Below are 23,277 nucleotides of genomic sequence, written 5' to 3' on the forward strand. Positions count from 1 at the left end.
ATCCTTACTTCACACAGACATGGGCGATGAAGGTTGGTCTACAATCACACATGACCTAATGCATCTTTACACCACACAGACATGGGTGATGAAGGTTGTGGTGGGTGGTGTGGCACAGCTGTATTTCACCTAGAGGGTAGGGACCAGGTGTGGTCAATGTGATGCTGTCAAAGAAGGCCCATGTGCAAGACAACAATAGCTTTCAACATTAAGTGGGTTTCCCCCATGTGAAAGCATCTCTCTTGATGAACAATTTTGTTTCTGCTCATCAAATGAATTTACACAGTACATACAATGAGAAAACAATCTGTGGATGAGTGTTTTTTTTTTATCACAAGGACGCATTATCTCAAAAGGCAGCATTCAAGAGAAAAACAGCAACTCCTCTTGACTTAATGATACAAATATCTATACACTCAGTTATGTTTTGTTTTTACAATAATACATTTTTATGTTTTGTTTTTACAATAATACATTTTTATTTATATATATTATATTTAATTTCATGTTAATTGGCGCTGTTTGCAACATAATGGTTGTAGCAGCAGGTATATAGCCACATCAAAATATATCGCTATTTTCAAACCACTGGCACTGACAAGGTTCCAAAAAGCCTTACATGTTGGTGGTAGTGTGGATAGGGTCCCTGCAGACACACGTTGGTGGTAGTGTGGATAGGGCCCCTGCAGACCCATGTTGGTGGTAGTGTGGATAGGGTCCCTGCAGACCCATGTTGGTGGTAGTGTGGATAGGGTCCCTGCAGACACATGTTGTGGATGTGTGACAGAAGTGCTGTTCTCCCTATCAAGAGTTTATGTCCATCAAAATGATTTTGCAAACGATAAGGCCTACTGGTTAGCGCTTTGGACTTGTAACCGGAGGGTTGCTGGTTCGAACCCCGACCAGTAGGCACAACTGAAGTGCCCTTGAGCAAGGCACCTAACCCCTCACTGCTCCCTGAGCGGCGCTGTTGTTGCAGGCAGCTCACTGCACTGGGATTAGTGTGTACTCACTGTGTGCTGAGTGTGTTTCACTAATTCACGGATTGGGATAAATGAGACCAAATTTCCCTCACGGGATCAAAATATATATACTTATACTTATACCATTAAGTTCTCAATATGGTAGGTAACTCTCTGTGCGCTTGAATGCTTTTGTCCCATTTTTTTTTTGTTTAAATGCCATTTCCATTCAGCTCAAGGTCCCTTACAGTGGAGCATCCCTCAAGTGTCTATGCACATGTAACAATATTCATTCTGTTTTGTTTCTCTAGCTGACGCAGTACACTACTTGTGCAATAGCTTTCCTGCAGCATGATATCATCAAGCCTGATCTCTGAAGTACCCTCCAAGCATTACCATCTCTCCATGCCCCTATTTATGATGAGGGGGAGCTGATGGGAAAAAGCAATAAATAAATGTAAATTAGTAAATACACTAGATGGGTGTACTTTTGATTTTATTCCAATATGGACGAAGACAATCAATCAACACATAGCAATATACAGTATATACAGAAGCGAACTGAGAAAATGATCAAATATGTGCACATATGCACACACCCACAAACGTTCATCCACAGAAACTAATATCTTACATGCATATACAATTAAAACAAAGTAAAGGGTTAAACATGATAACTGTCCAATATTTTGGAAATGTTTTGTTCAATACAGCTGATTTTATTTTCAAGGTATGTGCATTGCCTCTTTGTCCATTAAAATATCCGCTAAATTGGAAAATTAGCTCCCGTCTCCCCCAGAGTTAGATAAGATGATATACCATTCTTGTCTCTGTGCATCTCCTCTTGTCTTTGAAACACCCACCATTAGCCTAGCTTAGCATTAGTTAATTGAGGTGGTCAGAATCAACTAGCTTATAGCTCCCAAAAGTGACAAAAGAACACCAACATTTTTCTATTTACATGTTGTGACTTGTATAGTTACAACATGTAAGCTACAAATACCAATGTAAAATGAGACACAGCGACTTTCTAAGCACATACTTGGAACTATGTTCTCATTCAGGCGAAGCACTGCTACTGCGGTAGTATACGCTTTCATTCAGTCCATTGTAATCAACCATTCAGTCTGTCACTCTTATCCACACCCTATGGACATCATATTCAAGGAGACATAATATTTGCAAGGGAACGTCCTTAAAAGAAGACAAGTAGAGAGTGCTGTCCAAAAGCTTTGTTGAACAGACAAAATGTTGAACACATTCTTGGGGATAACGTTGGTTTATCAACATTGATTCTTTTTCCCCCTTAAAATAATCAATCAATCCAGAAAATTTTTGTCCAACGATAAGTGCTTATGCTAGGCCAGTTTACCAGTAACATGTCGGACAGAACACATTTAAAGACCAAAAATTAAATTGAAAAGAAAAAGGCCTATCCTGTTCTTTCACTCATACAATGGAACAGTAAAATCTACCAAATTTAAGTTCAAGACGTGGGTATACGTGCAGTTTAGTCACAAATTCCCCATGCAAGTTTCTACGTGCAGTTTAGTGTCACAGATTTCCCATGCAAAACTGTATGTGTAGTAGTGCAGTTTAATGTACGTGAGAAGCTTGCCGCTCAAAAAGTTGTTTTTGTTTGTGCAAATGTATGTAACTCCAACAAAAAAAAAAATACTCTGGTCGTCTAGTGATTTAGCAGCAGGTTCTGCACGCACATGCAGTGTAGTGTCAGGGAAGGTACGGCACTTTTCCAGCCGCAGCCTGACCCAGTCATGAACGGCTCTGCTCACTGGGACCCGGGGGCCCCGGCTACTCCAAACCAACACTTAGGCGCATGAATATTGTTACACCTGGGAGGGAATCTGACTTAGAGGGATTCTGACTTCATTGTAATCCCTCAGTGGCTTCTCAGCCAAGCACACAAACCAAATGTCTGAACCTGTGGGTCCTCTCATACTGAGCAGGATTACCATTAGAGCAACACATCATCACTAAAACTAACCTGGCTCAAGACAGTCAAAAATAGTTGGTTTCAAGCTGTGATAATGACACTACCCCAACAATGAATTTTTCAACAATGAATGTAAAGACATACTGTAAGACAGTGACTAGTTATTATCTAAAACAGACAGCTGACAAAAACACTTTTCTCATTTATATGTGAGTGTGTACTAGTGAAATAACACTTCCTGTTTCTCCATCCTCAGATAAGAACCTGCTTGCATTCTTGTGACAAAGTCTCATAATCAGAGTTCAGAGAATCAGAGTTAGCTGGCAAGAAGTCTGTGAACACTTCAGAAGAATTTGGACTTAGCTCTCCACTTTGCTTGCACGCTCCGATCACCACACACATACCAAACACATACTGTACACACTCTCACACACACACACACACACACAACACACACACACACACACACACACACACACACACACACACACACACACACACATACTGTACACACTCACACACACAAACACACACACATTCCAGTCTTCTTTATTTCCTGAAGTGGTCGGGTAGGTGAAGTCGGCAGGCACGGATGTCACTTATAGGACCCGGCATCTCACCCATGTACTCCCAACACTCGGTGTCAGGATCATAGCGATGAATGAAATTACACTCGCCATAGTCCGCCTGGCAATACCCCCCTAGGATGTAGACCTTGTCCTCCAGAACGGCTGAGGCTGCCCCAACATGCGGCAAAGGCAAAGGGGGGATACTGCACCAGAAGTCCGACTCCGGACTGTAGACCTGGCACGACAGGTCGTCGATGTAGCCGCCGCTCTTGGCACTGCACACTCCACCAATGATATACAAGTAACCACCCACACACTCCATCCGGTGCTGAGCCCGACTGTGGGGCATGTCGGCCAGGTAGGTGGTTCCTCTCTCTGGATGGTAGCGGAACATGGACACCAAACACTGGTACTCACAGTTGTAGCCCCCCGAGACGTAGATATCTCCTCTCCACACCGAGGCAGCATGGCTACTCATGGGCTGGTCCAAAGGGCGGACAAAACTATGAAGATCAAAAAAGAGTTTTCACTTTGTTATCAATACAGCACCAGGTACAAAGTGGCATTGTAGGAGACGACCCGTCTCTGGCTGGTCATCATGAAAACAGAATAAAGGCATTTTTGACATTATGTCAAAATGGTTATTTCTCCACATATATTATGCACCCAATAACCTCCAGAATTTTGTTTTGGGACAGTATCGTTCCACACTGTCCACACTGATGTTTAATGCTCTCTCACCCCCCATGACTTAAATCATTCCCTCAAGCGTCACAATGGTTATTTATGGTGCTATAATCATGTCAAAAGTCCCGTGTAAGATAAAATTATTTCCTCACAAGGATGTTTGGAACACTTTATAATAAGGTGCCATAATAAATAGCAAACTAGTCATTACCCAAACCTTTGTTAATATTTGTAAATTGTTACTAAAATATCTATTTGGCACAAGTTAATAGTTTTCCGTCTTTATTGCCCCCACAACACCCATCACCCCCAACACTCACACACAATCTCTACACAGCCTAAGCCACAACCCACCTCCCCAATCCCTCAATGATCCCTCCCCAATGTCCAATATGCACTTTACATCTTTACAAACACAATTTCATTGCATTTCTTACACCAGTAACTATGGTGTAGCTATTAACTTGTGCCAAATAGATATTTTAGCAACATCGTGCTAATTATGTGTTTTGAGCTCGCCACTCGAGCATGGTTGATGTTGTGAAGCCTTGTGCACGCACAGTTCTGCCCGAAATAGATGAATTTAAAACAAATGTGTAAAGTGTAACTGCTAGCGATTTCCCACATTTACTCAATGGTGCTGTTAGCATGCCCCTTTATGTCAAACGGATCCATAGTATATTATGCACCCATTTACCTCCAGGAGTCTGTGTTAGGGCAGTATCGTTCCACACTGTCCACATTGAAGTTTGATGCTCTTTCACCTCCCATGACGTAAATCATTCTGTCGAACACCACCATAGAGAATTGACACCTGCCCACCTGCATGTCCGCAAGTCTTTTCCAGGTGTTATCAAAAGGGTCATACCTGAGGAGAGTACAAAGGGCAATTCACATCAATGTGTTCAACAGATCACAGATTGGTATTTCGTCTTATTCTCAAATATACAGTACATACAGTGCAATACTTAAAAAGAACATACAACACTATAGTACTACACTTCGCATTAGGATCGTTAATGTAACATCTACATAAATTAAAAAATAACAATTATGCAAAAGGTGCACCATGTATGTTCAAAATATACTCCAAGTGGTAAATATTGAATCTTGGTTGTGTAGCTTTGTGTTACTTTAATACTATTGACATAGTGGTATAAATAAGGACTAATTTGCCTGATTAACCCACCTGAACATGGATTTCAAAATGTCGATTTGGCCATAGAAATCACGGCCACCACACACATACAGCTTGTCTTCCAAAACAGCGACTTCATGACAGAATCTTGTTGTCTCCGGCATCTCTCCTAGAAACTTCCACTTTACCTCTTTGATGGTGCCTGTGTGGTTGCGGAGGGCATTGCTGAACCACAGATCTCCGCTGGGTTTGCGGTTGCCCATGTCATGTGTGATTCCTTCCCCTCCCACCAGTACCAAATTGCCCTTAGGCAAGTAGTCCCTGAATTTAGGTTTTTTATCCACCTCTTGATAAAAGAATTCTTCAAACATGGCATGATACAGGTTTCTCATGCTTTGTTGGGGCCACCTGGGAATAGCTTCTGCTTCATTGAATTCCTCAAGTTCCTCATAGATCAAAAGAGGAAACTTGATCGCATCAATGAACTCCCTGGCCAAATCCGCTCTCTGTATAGGGTTGGCACCAGCCCAATACATGACTGCCCGCAAGACAACAATCTCAGAGGGCACACACAGAGCATTACTCTTCATGTATCTAAGCAGCTTGTAACTGGACAGGTCCTGGAATTTGGGGGTTGTGGACACATCTTTAAAGTGCCTGACGACAAAGTCATCAGCAAACTGAAGTAAGTCCCACATTCCATAGGCTTCGGCAAATGAGGCCACATCAAGGCAGGAGTGTGCATCTATTTCCTGATGGAGGAAGTCAAGGCAAAGGGAAAGTACAGGCTTGACTTGGAACTGAAAGGCAGCACAAATGAGATCAAACACCCACCCCCAGCTGAGGACCAGAGATCCACTGTAGAAGCAAAGGAGGAAAGCATCCAGCTCTTCGTCGCCCAGGGAGTGGAGTGTCACGCCCCACTGCCGTGTCTCCTTCATACCACTGGTGAACATGCCATGGAAGTAGTCACTGCTGGCAGCGAGGACCACTCGGTGAGCTAGAAGGAGATATTGTAAAAGTAAGTACACCTTGGCATTAAGGAGTAAGGCATTGTTTTAGATTTACATAGCATGGAGTGTAATGGTAGCCAGTGTATCCAGTAGCTGTGCCAAGAGTAAAATCCCTTTTCAACACCTAGGAAATATGCTAACAGACATTAGCCACAATGGGTTTTAGCCTCCTTGATATCACACCGCCACTACAAGATACTGTAAATTAGCGAGTTCAAGTCACCCAGTTAAAGCCACTCTAAAGAGTTTTTTGTTGTTTTACTGTAAAATAACGTTTCCAAAATCGATTTGATGGCACAGACACTCTTAATAGGGCAAACAGCACTTCTGCCACTCTCTGAGCAGCCTTATTGCTTGTAATAGGACCTATGAATAGGACTAAGAAAGTTTTGTAGCGGGTAGGAACATTGAACCTCTCCCACAACTAGTGCTCGTAGGTGAAGTTTGCCGGTGAACAATGTGCATAGAGTAAGCCTACAAAGGATGACAATACATTTCTGATAGTGAAAAGTTGTCTATTCCCAACCCAGTCTCATGGCAGTTTTATTCCTCAGCTCATGTTCGTAAGCTAAGTATTATTTTCAAGTAGCAGTTTGGCACTGGGTTAACTAATGTTATGCCTACTGGCTTCAACAGCTTGCATGCTAGTTAGCCTACTATTCTTATTTCTGATTTATCCTTGCAGAAAGGATAACTGCCAAACCACAACACAACACAACATGTCTGATTGTGAATGTGTAATTTACTTTTCATGGCAGCAAGTTCTGAAGATGGAACGTTAACTACACACATATCAAACAAATCACTTTAATTACTATCACCGAGTGGCAAAAAGACAAATTGAATGGCAGCATTCCCTTTGAATCTCCAGCAAAAATCCAAATGGAAAAGAACTGCTATGCTATAGCCTGGGTGCCAGCCGAACTTAGCCCCTCCCACAACATTTCAGGTCGGTAAGTTCGGTCTGGCATTGCTCCGTTGTGGAGCAACTATGCTCAAACCAGAGCTGTTCGGACCAATCAAATCGGGCTTTACGATGATGGACAGGTTAGCAACAGCCTCGTCTATCACGTCATCTGAGCACTCTTAGCTTGATTTTGTTTGCAACAAAGACGCTGTGGCTAGAAGGAGACAGATGGCTTCTAAGACCCCAAATGGAAAAATGCATATTATTTCAATGAGGTTTTATCACTGAAAACTATTATTTCTGAAAACTTTGGCCAAAGTTGAGATGTGGGAAAACTCATGGTTTCACTTTCATCAAGGGAAAACAGCGTGTTGCATTGTGACATGTTGTTTCCTCGCTCGTTTGAAATCTCTGATTGACCACCTATTCGAAGGATTTGCGACAGCCTTCCCCAGCTGTTTATAACATGTTTGTAGCATATCGGTGTTCAACTGAATCATTTTTAAAAACGGAGGGGAAATATCAGTTTCTGCTATGTATCTCTGATTTCGCTAACGGGTGTTGTAGAAGATAATAACGGCACAATAACTTTTACAAAAAACAGAAAACAATGTTAAGGCATTTGTGGAGAAGAAGGATGGTTTGTGTGTTCTTCCTACATCTCACGGTATTTCGTTGCTCTGATTGGTTAGGTCTATCCAATTGAGTGCAGAGGCATTCCCCCGTATCGGTTGTAACACGCCCCATAATTACGTTGCAATGGAGCAGTATCAGACTCATATTCTGACTAGAATTTGAGTATGACAATGTCAGGCTAGCTATACTATAGACTGCTGTACAAATACTTGCATGACATCATGTAAAACATGTAAAGTAACATCAATGCATGACTACATATTTTTTTCACTATATGTTTTGTATGTATCTAATGAGTAAGGGAGGATACAATTCCCTTTTTTCCCACTAGCCACTCAGATTATTCACCAATTACATTAATGCTTTTGTCAGCCTAAGAATATGACAGCTTTTGCAGCATACAACTGACAATTAATGAACTACAGTATAAGTATTAGATGATGAGATGAGGCTATTTTGGCTAGCCACTGTTAAAGGTTTTGTTTTCTTTGTTTGAAATGCAAGTCTGCCAAAGCCGTCCAGAAGCTCAGCAGTTTTGGACACAACCCTGCAATGCCTTTTTACATGTTAAACATTATCATCATCAACTATAGGGATACGTTTGTTGACTTACCATGAAATGGTTGCCCATCTGCCTGCAGCACAATATCACAACCAACTTTCTCCACCCACAGATCTCTAATGGACTGCAAAGTAATCTCCAGCTCTTCTGAAGCAGATAGGCTATATGTCTCCTCCTCCCCTTCCTTTTCATTCTCTTTTATCTTCTTGTCCTTGTTCTCCTCGTCCTCCTCATTTTCCTTTCCCTCCTCCTTCTCATCCTCTTCCTCCTCCCTCTTCTCATCTTCCTCGTTATTATTCTCTCCCTCATTCTTCTCCTCTTCCTCCTCTTCCTCCTCCTTCTTCTTCTTCTTCTCTTCCTCCTCCTCCTTCCTCTTCTTCTTCTCCTCTTCCTCTTCTTTCAGTTTGCAGAGGTCCAAAACTCTTTGTGCCCCCATAGCATGAGCTGCAGTCTGTATATATCCCATTGTGTCTTTGCAAAGAGTTGGCATGCTTCCTGTGTAGGCAAAGTCTAGCACGGCTGCAAGACCGAAATGGGTCACCTCGGGGCCTAAACACACGTGAATGTCTGAGTGGCTCCATTCTGACTGCATTCTCAGCTTCTGCTGGATTAGGGAGCTCACGGCGGCTACGACTGGGGAGTGGGCCTGAACAGTATGCCCATCCTGAGTGCTCAGAGTCAGGTCAATGAGCAAGGAGGAGTGCCTGAAATCCTCCAGATTCTGAAACACTTCGGTTGGGTAAGTGGAATGGTGGTACAATGTGGTTTCTTCTTCATCATCCTCGTCTTCTTCGTACACTTCATCTTCCCAGTCATCACATGCCTCTTCATTGTCTTCCTCACCCTCATCATCAGCTTTATTCTCTCCTGCATCACTGCCTTCTGTGTTAAGCTCTCCTTTCTTCTCTCCCTCAGGCATAGCAAGCTCTCCATTGTCCTCACACACAGTTATCGCATCAATAATTGTTATCTCGTCAACAGTCTCATCAACAAACACACAACTTGCCTCGTCCACAGGATTAAGTGTTTCAATTGGGCTGGTCTTCTCATATAGACCTCCCTCGGAATTCCGACCTTCCTTGGAATTCAGACCTCCCTCGGAATTCAGACCTCCCCCATCGCCATGATGATCATCATCATTGTCGTCGTCATCATTGGCATCTTCATTATAAGAGTCCACGAGTCCATCTCGATCCATGTCCTCCTCTGTCTCCTCACTTAGTCCCTCGGGGTCTCTTTGTGCTCACTCCTCCTCGCTGCTCTCACTAGTCTCACTCACCCTCCTGGTGTCTCTACTCTGCTCCCTCTGATCCCACAATGGATTGCCCCAGTCATTCAGACTGCACGGTAGAGCCAGTGCCATGTCTTCAGTTGGTCATGTTCAGAAATGCACTGTCCTCAGAGTTTTTCTCCCCCCACAAATGGCCCTTTCTATGGAGCACAGTGTTGCCCCGCTTTGAGAAGTAAGTGTTTGTGATGTTGTTTGGGTCTGCCAACCTTTCCCATGTGCTGCTCCTGAGGTTTTACTTAGATTTTGATGACTGAGGCATTTTTTTTTCAAACTCGATACTATTTATAAAACTCATGGTATCGCTGAGCATTCCAAAAGGATCCATGTCCAGACCAGACAGTTATGTGGGTCACGCAGTGACTGAAGCCAGTGAGGAGCAGAGCACATGTTACGGGCTGGTTTTTCACATAGTGGACAAAAAACAGAAGATTTGTAGTGTTATTCCTGAATATAATTTTCCTTTTGTGGCCAATCTAAACAAGGTATGGTTGCTGTGAAAATTTGACAGATTTATTTATAACCATTAATGTCTTACTGTTGTAAGGCTATGTTGATATTTTATATAATATAAATATATAATATAATGTTTAATATATACATGTATCAGCATCTACTGAAAAGCTTATGTCAATGTATGTTTTTGTGTAATTCATTTACGTAGGCCTGATGTGCTTGCGAGTTGAAATAAAAGTAAACACTCTTCTATACCAGACAAATGAAGGTGTCCTGAAAGAAGCAAACAAACAAAACAAAAAACTAAAAGTGTTTATGACTCACAAAATAAATGAAGGTTTCCTGAAAGAAGCAAACAAACAAAACAAAAAACTAAAGGTGTTTATGACTCACAAAATAAATGACCTGCATCAGCATGATAGTCATAGTCACCGGTGCTATTCTTCTCTCTTTTCTGTAGTTTGTAGCAGTTCCTCTCTGGTTAAACTTCACTCATTTAACTCATTTAACTTTAAACTTCACTCATTTAATTTAACTCACTTTAATTTAACCTCCCTACTAACCCTCTATCAAACAGACTCTCTCTCTCTTTCTCTCCCCGCTCTGTCATGCATGTCTCTTTTTGGCTGTTCCTCTCATTATCCAAGCTATCTCTGAAAAAGCTGCATAAAGCCCTCAACAGGTAGGTATTTTCCCGTGTGCTTGAATGCTTTTGTCCCATTTCTAAAATAAAAAATACATTTCCATTCAGCTCAAGGTCCCTTACAGTGGAGCATCCCTCAAGTGTCTATGCACATGTAACAATATTCATTCTGTTTTGCTTCTCTAGCTGACGCAGTACACTACTTGCACAATAGCTTTCCTGCAGCATGATATCATCAAGCCTGATCTCTGAAGTACCCTCCAAGCACTACCATCTCTCCATGCCCCTATTTATGATTCAGTGAGGGGGAGCTAATGGGAAAGAGAGCAAACTACACTATATGGGTGTGCTTTTGGTTTTATTCCAACTTGGACCAAGAAAATCAATAAACACACAACAATATACAGTATATACAGAACAAATAAATGAACAAATAAATAAATATGTGCATATGCATATATACACACAGAAACTCATCTCCTACACATACATACACACAGACTATTCAAATCAAGAAAAGAGTTAAGCCTTATAACTGTCCAATTGTGTTTTGTAATGAAATTGAAACATTCCCTTAATTTCTGTTGGATTTATTTTCAAGACATGTTTTTTTTTTTTTTTTGGGGGACCCAAACCTTGTTTATCTGACATTTACACATGATGGTTATTACAACAGATCAACAAAACTGAGGCTCTGGATAGCAGGTGGTTGCACAGTTGAAAGCACCCAAGAGTGTAAGTAAGGTGCCACCTCTGTTATTTGTGGTTTATACTCTTCTACTCTATTTGCACAATTTTAAAAATGCTTCATCTAAATCTTGCTTCAAAGGCAAGCATTTTTTATTATCTCTAAGGACTAGGTTGCTCATTAACATGTAGTCTTACACATCTTGTGTCGTTCTAATAAAAGGGCTTGATCATACTCCATAAAAAATATCTGCTCACCTGCAAATATGTGTGAGAAATGTTGTGCCAACTCACTTTAAGTTACTGTAACTCCACTAAGTAAGTCAAAGCAACTTTGAGTATATCTGTGGCACAGATGTTAAACTGAGAAGTATTTTCTTTCTCTCAGTTTAGACATTAAGAGGACTGGCATCATCAACTTGCTGTGGCATATTATTTTAAGCGGTCACAAAGGCTTAGTTTTAGTCTTTTTGTTTAACATTCCATGTCAACATTTATGAGAGAGCCACTGGATTATAGGTGTAGAAAGAGCATATTAAAATACTGCATTCATACTGTGGTATTAAGCTTTCAATCATCAACCTTTCAGTCTTACTCACTCTTATCCAACCCCTACAGGCATGACATACAAAAAGACATCATATTTTCAAGGGAACGTCCTTATAAGAAGACAAGTAGAGCGTGTTGTCAAATAGCTTTGTTAAATAGACAAAACATTAAATGCATTCTTGGGGATAACTTTGGTTTATCAACATTGATTCATTTTAACATTTCAGATTAAGCCATGGGAAATCTTTTTCGAACATAGATAAGTGCTAGGCCAACAGTTTACCAGCAACATGTCTCACATAACAGTTTTAAAGACCAAAACTAAAGGTCTAAAAGAAAAGGCCTGACTGTTTCCTTTATCCATGCAATGAAACAGCAAAATCTGCCTAAGTAAAAGTTCAAGAAGTGTTTGGTTGCTAAGGACCTAATGTCTACACCTTGGTTAAATACATGTCTGGCATTAAATAGGGCATCGAGGATCCAGAGATCAAGGGACCAGAGGCTGAAGAGATACATCAGAATGACTTGCTCTACATGAGAAGTCACACATCATTGACACATAAATGCTATTTATTATGACTGCCACTACAATCGTGGGCAGTCCCTATCTACTGAGGTAGGGAAGAAAGGTTCTAAATGTATTACCGCAGTAAATACATGTTAGTGCTAAGAGGAGATAACATGGCTTGTTTTTTTGTTTGGCTTATTTGAAACACAGTGCATCAACAAGATCAGACAGATATACACAATCCCAATGAGTACACAACAGAGTCAAGCAAAAGGGTGCTATATTGCAAAGTATGTCACCCTCTGACAATACCACTTGTGCTTGGTTGGTTAGTGTTAGTCCTTTATGTTCACCACAGGCTATACTAAGAGTCTGCCAGTTGCTTGCTTTGTAAACACATTTTCACTTAAATGTTCACTGTTCTGTGATTGTGCTTGAACTTTCTCTAGGGTGTACTTCAGTTCAGTCTGAGACTCACACAGATTGACTGCAGATTGCATAGTTATGTCACATACAATTTCTTTTTTCTCCCACAAGTGACCTTCTCACTGACCCTCACTCTCCCACTCACCACAAAAGAGAAAGAGAGAGAGAGAAAGAAAGAGTGAGAGGTAGAGTGATTATAGAGAAAAATAACAATGTTACTGGTTTGTGCAACAATGGAAGGTTTAGAACTGAGAAAGAAAGAAGTCAGAGTGGAAGAAACAATGAAGAGAAGAAATAGGAGTAAGGAGGAGAGCCACAAAAGTAAAGAATTATGAGAGGCATAAATTAATAAGATAGTTCTTATTTACACATTTTGTAAGTTTGTGCACATGGACATAATCCCTAACATTAGATCAAATCAACAGATTCATTAAAGCCTCTGACATAGTACCTTTTATTATTCAGCACCAGAGAATGCTGCAGAACATTCCATTGAAATGAATGTGCCATCAAAATATCTGGAGATCTAATATTTGTTGGTAATGACAACACTGATATTTGGCAAGGGGTTTTGTACTTCTGATTCACATTTATCATATAATTCTGCAAGTGTGTTCACTTATAAAAAAATTGTTACAACTAGTTAGCAAGTAAAGATTTGATACATTTGTTCTTTTTCTTACAGTGAAAGCCATAAAACAGCAAACAAAACTATTTTAAAGTGAGATTTTGCAAAAATATCTGTTTGGCATGTGAGATAATGAATATGCATTATCCCTTACATATTTGATCATTTAAGGGTTTGCTGGATTTCATGAAATCTAATACATTATAACTGCAACCAAGAACTGGCACTATAAAAATAGACATCTCTATGTTTTAACCAAGTACATAAAATAATTCTATGCTCTTCAAAATATTTCAATTAAATTAAGCAATAAGTGCAACCATTTAAATAGTGACATAATTTACAGTACAAGCACATATGCTGTTCGGCACAGTAGTTAGTGGTATAAACATTTATTTTAAAGGTTCAAAGGTCAACTTTATTACTTTAATTATGGCTAAAGGGACACAATTGTGGAACCCAACTATCAGATCTCTAGGCGACACACAACACAAGGCTTGCATGGACCCCACACAACATGACGCAAACAAACCACGAGAGGAGGAGCTGTTGATCAAGTGTTGGTCAGAGGCAGCAGGAAGGAGACAATCACGATGATGAAGCTCAGCGCGAGAGGGAGGAAGATTAGGAAGAGGAGGACTGGGCTGGAGAAAGACGAGGGCCACTGGGTCAGGCACCACTTCCTGGGGCCCTTGGGCGCGTCCACCTGCGTGGTCTGGCCCTCACCAGCGGTGCAGTGGCAGAGGACGAGGGGCCGCACCTGGGAGACACTCTCCTGTGTGTGTGTGTGTGGGGGGGGGGGAAAGGAGGATTAGATCTCCCACATCTCAGATCATGTCATTCCAAGTTGGGCATCCCGACTTTAGAAGGTTTGTTCCAACCACTCAATGAACTAGTACTGCACCAGTAGAAGGAATACATGGCAGGACTTCTACCTTCTGAGGCCAGGATGCACTAGCCTGGCTTCTGCCGTCTACGTACAGTACTTCCACTCAGTTTTGTTTCACTTCAGTATACTGCCACAGATGAGCTCTATTAGGATTTCTTGTGTAGAATAGGCTATATATATAATTTAATAATTTTGGCCAACAATCGGCCCAAAGGAAGGACAATCAACAGCCCATTGGTTACATTTCAATATTGACACTGGACCGATCCAATAACAGCTCAAGTCAGGCCACACCCCTCCCATTTTGGCTCAGCCAGGATTCTGTGAGCGCATCAAAAGTTAATCGAAGTTGCCTACACGAAATTGCGGCGGGTACCGGTAGTGACAATTGAGCAAAATTAACACCAATGTAGAAGCTTCAAAAATACAATATTGCAAGTAGGCTAGCATATGTCAGCAACATGTTGAAGTTTGTTGAGTTTGAACGAGGATGTAAGCAAGCATACAGAGCAAGGGACAGTGAGCAGGTGGAGAGTGTGAGCCTAGTTGAGGCTACATGATAAGAACTCAGTGGTGGAACAGGTAGGCTGTGACATGCCATGCTGACTATGATGATTATGATGACTTATTAATTGCGATAATGTAATGATATGGTAGCCTAATGATAACATAGTAAGGCCGTGCTGTGATTATAATAACTTATATTGTCTAAATTAATGATTTGCAAACCCGGACAGCAAAATAGTGTCAAATCGACGTTAATTATTGGTCAGATAGATGGTTGGTCAGACGCCCAAAATTCAATATCGATGGCATGAGTGGTGGTTGGTCTCTCAAAGTAGAGAAGGGTTCTATCTTGGAAGGGTTATCATGGAGGGCTAAAAGACTGTAGAAGAAGGGCTAAAAGACTGTAGACTGACGGAAATGTCACGTCATGCACAAGCCAACTAAGCTATAGTATATATAACCTATACGATAGGCTACTGGAAGACACTAAAGATAATTAGTTAATGTAGCTGTACTGTTCCAAAATGTACCAGCAATGTAGGTAGTATATAGCCTAGAAATCTAGATGCACCCTAGCAGCGGCAAATTAATTTGCTCAGCCTGTACGTCTAGTATCAAACCATAGGGATTTCTATTGGCTGACGCCGTGGACTTCATCCAATCACAGCGCTCTATTTTGTTAGAGAGGACGACAGTCCTGTGACGGTGAACAACAAGGAAGGTGGCTATGGCTAACGAAGAGCGGTTGTTTGAATCGGCGTTGGCGTCAACTTTGGAGGAGTTGGACTTGTGCTTTTCTTTGAAAGTTGAGCAACACAATGCACTTAAGTAATTCCTTTCGAAGAAGGATGTATTTGCCGTTTTGGCTAACCCGGATCACGGATATGGTAAATGGCGCTGGCCTATTGCATGCCTAGGCAGTTTGAAAGACAATTCTCTGCCCGCTCCTTGGATTAAGCGAGGTGAATGGTTCGATTCCAGACTATACATTTCAATGATATAGGATGGCCCGCCAGGCTAGGTAGTATAGCCTACAGGAATAAAATATTTACAGCAACAGCCCTGTTTATTTTGTGTTGTTTCAGTTGTCCTACAGTGATAACTGGTATAAATTACATTAATCTGGGTAATTTAACTCATTACACATAGGCTTCAGTAATTTTTGGTGCTGCTGTCAATTGTTGCCCATTGAATAATTTGAAATGATACTTTGAATTCAAGCAGAAACTCTTCTTTAATAATTGCTTGTTAGCCTACTTGAATATGGAGATTATGCTCCATACCTCTGATCAGTGAGGCCTACATCACTTTCAATGCTCCATGACAGTTGAAAATATATGCATATTTAAGGGTAATGCAAAGATTTTGTATTTAATTAGGTGTGCCCGACCGATTTGAGGGCCGCTTGGGCCAAATATGCCAGGGCCGATTTTTGGTCCCAGTCCGCCCCTGGCTGAGAGACATTATGTTACACAGGCATGATCTTTGAATTTGCTACGTCCCTGCCCCCAAAGCTGTTGGAATACATAAACATGGGGAGCGAATAGGGCTTATACTATATAAATATATATATACTATATATATATATAAATCTTTGAGCAAATGCAAATAAACATAGTCAAGAATATGCCTCACGAGGCTAAGGATGCACACCTCTGATGTGTTTGTACTGGGTTCATATCTCTCTTTTTTCTCTTTCTCCATCTCTTGCTCTCTCTAATACTACTACACACACACACAAACACACACACACACATATAAACAAACACACACATGCTATTTATATTAAGTTTTGTACAGTATATTAAAAAAGACATAAATGAATGTGCATGATGGTCCTTCCAGAGCCAAACTCCTAGGTCAAGTAGTTATGGACAACAACACAGCAGTTTCATCTGCATCCTTAAATGTGTGGTCCATGCACATTTCCATATCCGCCAAGGAGGTTATGTTGTCAGTGTGGATTGTCTATTTGTCTGTCTGTAGCAAGATCATACAGCTTGGTGGAACAATGTATCCTTAGCCAATGAGAAATCCTTTACAATTTTTGAGTGGATCCAAATCACTGCATATGTGTGTTGTGCATGTGGCATTTCACCTAAGTGTATATCTGTACATTGAGTGCAGTTATAGTTTATAGTGTAGGGCTTTTTATTATCTACTATCTATTAAAGTCTATTTAACTCTTTAAATCTCAGAGATGCGAAATGCAGTTTGCATCTAACCAGAAGTGCAAAAAAGCAGAAAAGTGCAATGTGATATACAAGTATAGACAGGTGGTACATATGTATGCTAAACTGTTTTTACCGAAAATACTTGAGATAAACAAGCATATTACGACTAATTTGCAAAATCTGGAGAGACACGGAGCGTCACGATACGTTTGCTCCGCCATCTTGGTTGTGTCATCTTAAAGCCAAGTACCACTCACAGTTGCTTACAATACAACACACGCCAATGTAATACAGCAAGACACATAGGAAAACAAACAGAATAGATATACAGACAGCAAGTCAGTATACATGGTTTACCTCCAGAATGGTCTTGTTGTGAGTGCGGTGGGGACTCAGTCTGAGATTCCAACGATGAGTCCTCTGAGTTTGCCCTCCATCATCCTCGCTCTCGGTCGTGTCCTGCCTGGTGATTCGCTGACGCTTCCGTTTCCGAGAGCTAACTCGCTGCAAGGAACCGGCCACCTGCAGCCTGAGCCAATGGCAGCCAAGAGGACCAAAAGACAGTAGAGGTAAGAATAAGTAAAAGCCAGATCATAAAGGTTTCTGCATGTGTGTGTGTATTTGTTTGTGTGTTTGAGTGTGTGTGTGTGTGTGTGTGTGTGTCAGAGAGAAAGAAAGAGAGAGAGTAGGTGTGTGTGCATATATATATTTTTATATATATATATATATATATATATATATATATATATATATATATATATGTGTGTGTGTGTGTGTGTGTGGTTTTGTTGTGTGTGTTTGTGCCACACACCTGCTATCTGTGTCCTCAATATCAGCGTCAGCATCGCTTTCTCCCTGAGGATCTGACTGGACAACCTCCTCCTAGAGCAGCAGTCACCGGAATTAACAATCTTGTCACACACACAAACACACACACACACACAACAAACACACAGACACACACACACTCTCTCTCTCACACACACACAAACACACACACACACACTCTCTCTCTCTCTCACACACAAACACAAACACACACACACACACACACACACACACACACAGACACACACACACACACACACACACACACACACACACACACACTTTCTCTTTCTCTCATACACACACATCTTCTCTCTCTCTTTCTCTCCAACATTCTCTCTCACACACACACACAAACACACACTCTCTCTCACACACACCCAGACAAACACACACACACACTCTCTCTCTCTCACACACACACACACACACACTCTCGCTGTCTCACATACACACAAACACACACTCTCTCTCTCTCTCTCTCACACACACACACACACACACACACTCTCTCTCTCTCTCACACACATCTTCTCTCACAAACACACAAAGCGCTTTCAGATATAACCTCCGGAGTATATGAGGAGGTTTGTCAAACGGAGGTCCTACCCTTCGGATGATTCAGATATGATGCTAACCTGCGGACCTAATACTGACCTTATAATGGACGTATGTGTGAGCGACATACACGCACATTACAGAATCTCCGTGTGGTTGTCGAGTGAGGGGTGGGGGCTTGTAGAGTTCACAAGATGCGAGATATGACGCAGAATATATGCAGCCGCTGCCTGTCACATCACAGCTGCTTTTTGTTTACAAAATGTAGCCTATGCATTATGTAGGCTAAAGAAGAGAAATCTATTGTGCATAGGATAATACTTGAAGTAGGCACGTAAGTGCGCACTTGCAATTGACCTAGCCTACAGTATTTGCATGTGTGCTTCAAATAAACACATTTATCTGTTTTCAACGTTATGTACCAGAATTAGCTATAAAACCCCAAATCTGGTTTGCGTTGGAGAGAGAGAGCATGCACAAACTTTATGGTAGGCTACCAGCCAATTCAGTAGGCTAACTCAAGACTTCAAGATCATACAACGTTTTTAAGCAACAAACAAAATACTAACATTAATAACAGTGAAGTTGTTCGTTTTTTCATGGTTTATTTTTTCCAATAGCATCCTCTCCCCATGTGTCGCATTTACGTAAGGAGCTTGGAACAAAGTTGGGTTTTCTTCGTTTTCATTTTCTCTAGGCATATATGCTCAGCAAATATCAGCGAGCTCAGCAGGTCATGAAGGCTATCAATGAACAGAAAACCGTGTTGGCTAACAATTTATTAAATGCTCCTGTTATTGTCGTCAACGACGTCGCTGTAGGCTACTGCCTTTTCAGCGCCTTCTGCTTATGATGATTCAGTCTTCTGAATTTGTTTGTCCTTGCCATGCAGTTGTAGGCTAGCGTGTCTCTAACGTTCCCTTCAGGTGTTCTATCAAAATGTTGTATGCCCTCATGGACAGTAGCTCCGTGATGTCTGCATCTTTCCAGGTCGGAGATTTTCTGGACAGCACTATGCCACTCCATCATAACACTGGCATTTAAGTCAGATCTAACCACATGGACACACGAAAGACACGTCACCAACACGCCCTCTCACTAGGTGTGAATTTTAACCGCATGTTCTACTCCTCGTTCAGACACAGCACATTCACATAATGTCCGGAGGAAATACTAGGGGGGAGTAGTATAAACACCGGGTAAATTCGGAATTCCATATGACCGGTTATGTCGTTCAGATATACGCCGTTTAAGATCGGCAGAACCTCCGGTCTTACACGTATGTCTGAAAGCGCTAACTGTTACGTTTTTATACATACCTAGACCTTGACACTAAACAATGAAATAAAGAGTAGCGAGAGAGAGAGAGATACTGAAGGAAGCGTATATTACTGACCTCTGTTCCATATCCCTCTGAGTATCTGGTAAGCATAAAGCGATTTTTCCCACATTGTTCACACTTTCGTATATCCTGTACAAATAGAAGTGACAAGATAGAGAGAGAGAGAGAGAGAGAGAGAGAGAGAGAGAGAGAGTAGAAGGGGGAGTTAAATGCACTGAATTAAATAGGCAGGAAAAAATCATGACATGACAGGAAAGAAGGTGGGCTGACTTGAAGAACATTGCTTGAGCCAAGTAATCACATCATTAAGTTACATAACGTACACACAATAAGTGCAGCAGTGCAGGGTTTGTACTGTAACTTAATCGGAACACAGAAGTACATAATATAGACAACCCACCATCTTCGCAGCATAACTGAATGCTTTGTGTGATTGACTGGCAAGTATTAAATGTTCAGTCAGTGCTTTCTTTTCTCAGTGGATGGTTGTGTACCTCTGCTAACGTCATGACCGTGTGGAGGCGGTGTGTTTTTGCTGGACAGTTGAAGGTAATTACTCACTGCTTGAGGATGTTGTTCACAGTAGGTTGTGCAAGAGAACCTCTCGCATAGACACACTGCACTGGCCTCTCCACAAGTTGCTCCCATTACATCCTGTGTGTGTGTGTGTGTGTGTAAGAGAGGGGGGTCTAAGTCCATCACAATTCCAAAGGCACAACATCCACTTATATACACAGCAACACACACACACACACACACACACACACACACACACACACACACACAATCACCATGACAAAATCAGTCATACAAACCTCACAGTCATTGTCTGAGTTTTCTCCTGATGGTTTAGAGGCCATTGGAATCCAGTCGCCTCATTCCCACACATTCAGTCACATAGAGTCTAAAAACATAAAGCAAACTACATATACATATTTTACACATATTTAACTATTTTTTCCTGTTGCTTGGTGTGTTGTAGAAAGACTTGTGGCCTATGACAAGATCTTTGGTTAGGAAACCACTTTAACACATTTCTTTAATATGTATTTCATTTTAAGCCAGGCATAATATCTAACTAAAAGTAATAAGCATTACAGTTATTGTTTACTTTTTATTCAGTCGCTTACCCTGTTACCCTGTCTAAAATCTATGTTAACACATGATGCAAGACCAATTTAATGTAATGTCAAATCCTGTATAATTTTATACAGTTTGGTGGCATATCTTTTAACTACAAAAGCATAGTTGCTCCAAGCATTTGACCATATGTGCGCTTTGAATCACATCGCTAAAACCCATACACGATTTCTTGTATTGAGGCAGGCAACGTTAACAAGCCTAGATGTCACTCTTTCAATTTTACCCCTCTGTCCCACGCACTTCCGAAACAGCTGTGTTGTGCGCTTTCATTACGTAATGCTTGCGCGCAGTAGTCATTGCGTGATAGCTCTGGACAGATCCGATTTGTATGTCGCTCTAAATTATAAACTGTCACTATACACTAACCAACAACACAACAATACTCCTTATGTGTATTGTATTACAGTACAATCGATCAGAATTAAAAATCAATGTGTTATGACGACAACAGTAGCCTACACTTCAAAACTATCATTATCTTGGTGGATACAGGCACGCACGCATGAGCACAGGCTACACGCGCTTGTTCACAGTTCGCTACCGTAAATAGGCTTTGTCACTTTTAGTCAGCTGTAAACACTTACCTTATAATGCAGAAGCTATTCTCCCAATCATGTTCACTCTTAACAGTCCATGAATATTTGTTCACTGAATGAAGATTCAATCACGACGGGTCTCGTCTACTTTCTATCACAACGGGAGCCTGGATCGGTCCCAAATTGTTTGTCATTGTAATCCTCTACAGTGCCACTCGGTCCTAAAGGCGAATAACAGCACAGGAGTGTCGAGAGCGCGCCTGCCATAAATAAAATTCCAAAACAAGGGACGGGGATGTGCAAATCTGCAGGGAGGAGACAGATGACAGACGTTTCAATCCACCAATCCATGGCCTGATAAGTGGACGAGGCGGAAGGATGGCGTTCTGCGTTTTACATTTGGGTTAACAAGATTCCCTGTTTGAAAGTGTACAATCAGCAAGTAAGTTTCAAGCATATACGTAATTGTGATGGATTTCTCGATGTTTTATATGTTTTAGCCTATAGAGACTTTAGCAGACGATTTCACTGACGATGGAGGTTCGTTGTCTTTCAATGCCTATGCATTAGGGCTTATCACTGGTCTCGGTAGTATTAATTTTATTGTTAGCCCATGTAAATGATTTTATTTTGTGTTTAATCTGCCATAAGCTGTGGCATTAGGTATTTGTAAAGCATTGTCTTGAAATGCTTCAACAGTGTCACAACAACTGCACATTTTAATGCTAATTGATAAGCTAGTCCTATTTATTATGATTTTATGCAATTATCATTTAAACTATTATCCCATATTATGAACAGAACAGCCCAGATGGTATTTGCATTGTAAAATGAAAGGTCAATATCAATAGTTATTGTAGCAATAACAGTTTATAGTAATAACATCTCAAACACCTAATATGGAATAGCCTATCAAATATCTCCTCCATGTTTTAATAAATTTATAGTATGGCATAGATATTTATGATCACACCCTTCAACCCCACCCATGGCATGTCTTAAGGCATGTTGTGACATGATCCTTATCTGCCCTCACTCCCTCCTCCCCACATCCAACACCGCCATTCCACTCCCACCCAGACTGTTGGTGACCTTTGGCTATGAGAGCCGTTGGGATCCCTTCGGAGAGTTCGCTAATTAGGCTGTGTGATTACACATAATTATTGTAGAGATTAAAACGAGTGATATCTATCAGATTCTGGGAGTTTACAAATAAACCAGTGCGGGGAAGACTGGTCACCCGCACACAAACACACACACACACACACATACAAACACACACACACAAACACACACAGAGACAACATGATTTATGGGAGACTACCAGACGGCCAGTTCTAAAAAACCACAGCAGAAGCCAGGAGTAATTTCCTTTCCCACAAGACTGTGTGTTTATTTTCTCTCCAGCACCGAGGGCCTTAATGTGGCAGTTTAAGTACATGCATTGATGCAAACGTTTGAGATGAGCTTGTCTGATGTACAGTTTGTCCCACCCCACTGTGCAATTAAGGAAATAGCATTGAATGTTGTTTAAATGCAAAAATCTGTATGGGACATGCAATAGTGCAAGAGTTGTAGATGAAAAGCACTGTTTTGTACCTCGAATGTCAAAAGGGGGAAAACAAAATCTCCAATAAGAGCACAGTTTTTTGCAATTATTAAAGCATTTAATGAATGTGAATGATGT

General features: G+C 41.1%; 3 protein-coding genes across 5 annotated transcripts in view; all 3 read right to left on the bottom strand.

Moving 5' to 3' along the window:
- The window catches only part of LOC125289084 (basement membrane-specific heparan sulfate proteoglycan core protein-like), a 947,802-nt gene that overhangs the window by 772,200 nt on the left and 152,325 nt on the right, over window positions 1-23,277 (bottom strand). The gene's annotated exons all lie outside the window — the stretch shown is intronic.
- On the bottom strand, window positions 1,449-10,162 carry LOC125289218 (kelch-like protein 33). The gene is made up of 4 exons (XM_048235947.1): window positions 8,480-10,162; window positions 5,362-6,310; window positions 4,870-5,040; window positions 1,449-3,988 (listed from the first exon to the last, which is right to left on the bottom strand). Exons 1-4 carry the CDS (start codon window positions 9,624-9,626, stop codon window positions 3,466-3,468), a joined length of 2,790 nt encoding a protein of 929 aa, XP_048091904.1. The 5' UTR covers window positions 9,627-10,162; the 3' UTR covers window positions 1,449-3,465.
- Window positions 11,157-21,855, bottom strand: si:ch211-63p21.1. 3 transcript variants are annotated; one of them, XM_048235993.1, is made up of 7 exons: window positions 21,639-21,855; window positions 20,727-20,815; window positions 20,473-20,565; window positions 19,966-20,040; window positions 17,995-18,065; window positions 17,541-17,712; window positions 11,157-14,388 (listed from the first exon to the last, which is right to left on the bottom strand). In XM_048235993.1, the coding sequence occupies exons 2-7, from the start codon at window positions 20,769-20,771 to the stop codon at window positions 14,167-14,169; spliced, it is 678 nt and encodes a 225-aa protein (XP_048091950.1). In that variant the 5' UTR covers window positions 20,772-20,815; window positions 21,639-21,855; the 3' UTR covers window positions 11,157-14,166. The 3 variants fall into 3 exon arrangements, with proteins under 3 accessions (XP_048091950.1, XP_048091952.1, XP_048091951.1); XM_048235995.1 differs by having other exon boundaries at window positions 17,541-17,728; XM_048235994.1 differs by having other exon boundaries at window positions 20,727-20,833.

The sequence above is a fragment of the Alosa alosa genome, chromosome 24, assembly GCF_017589495.1.
Source record: "Alosa alosa isolate M-15738 ecotype Scorff River chromosome 24, AALO_Geno_1.1, whole genome shotgun sequence".
Lineage (NCBI taxonomy): Eukaryota > Metazoa > Chordata > Actinopteri > Clupeiformes > Clupeidae > Alosa > Alosa alosa.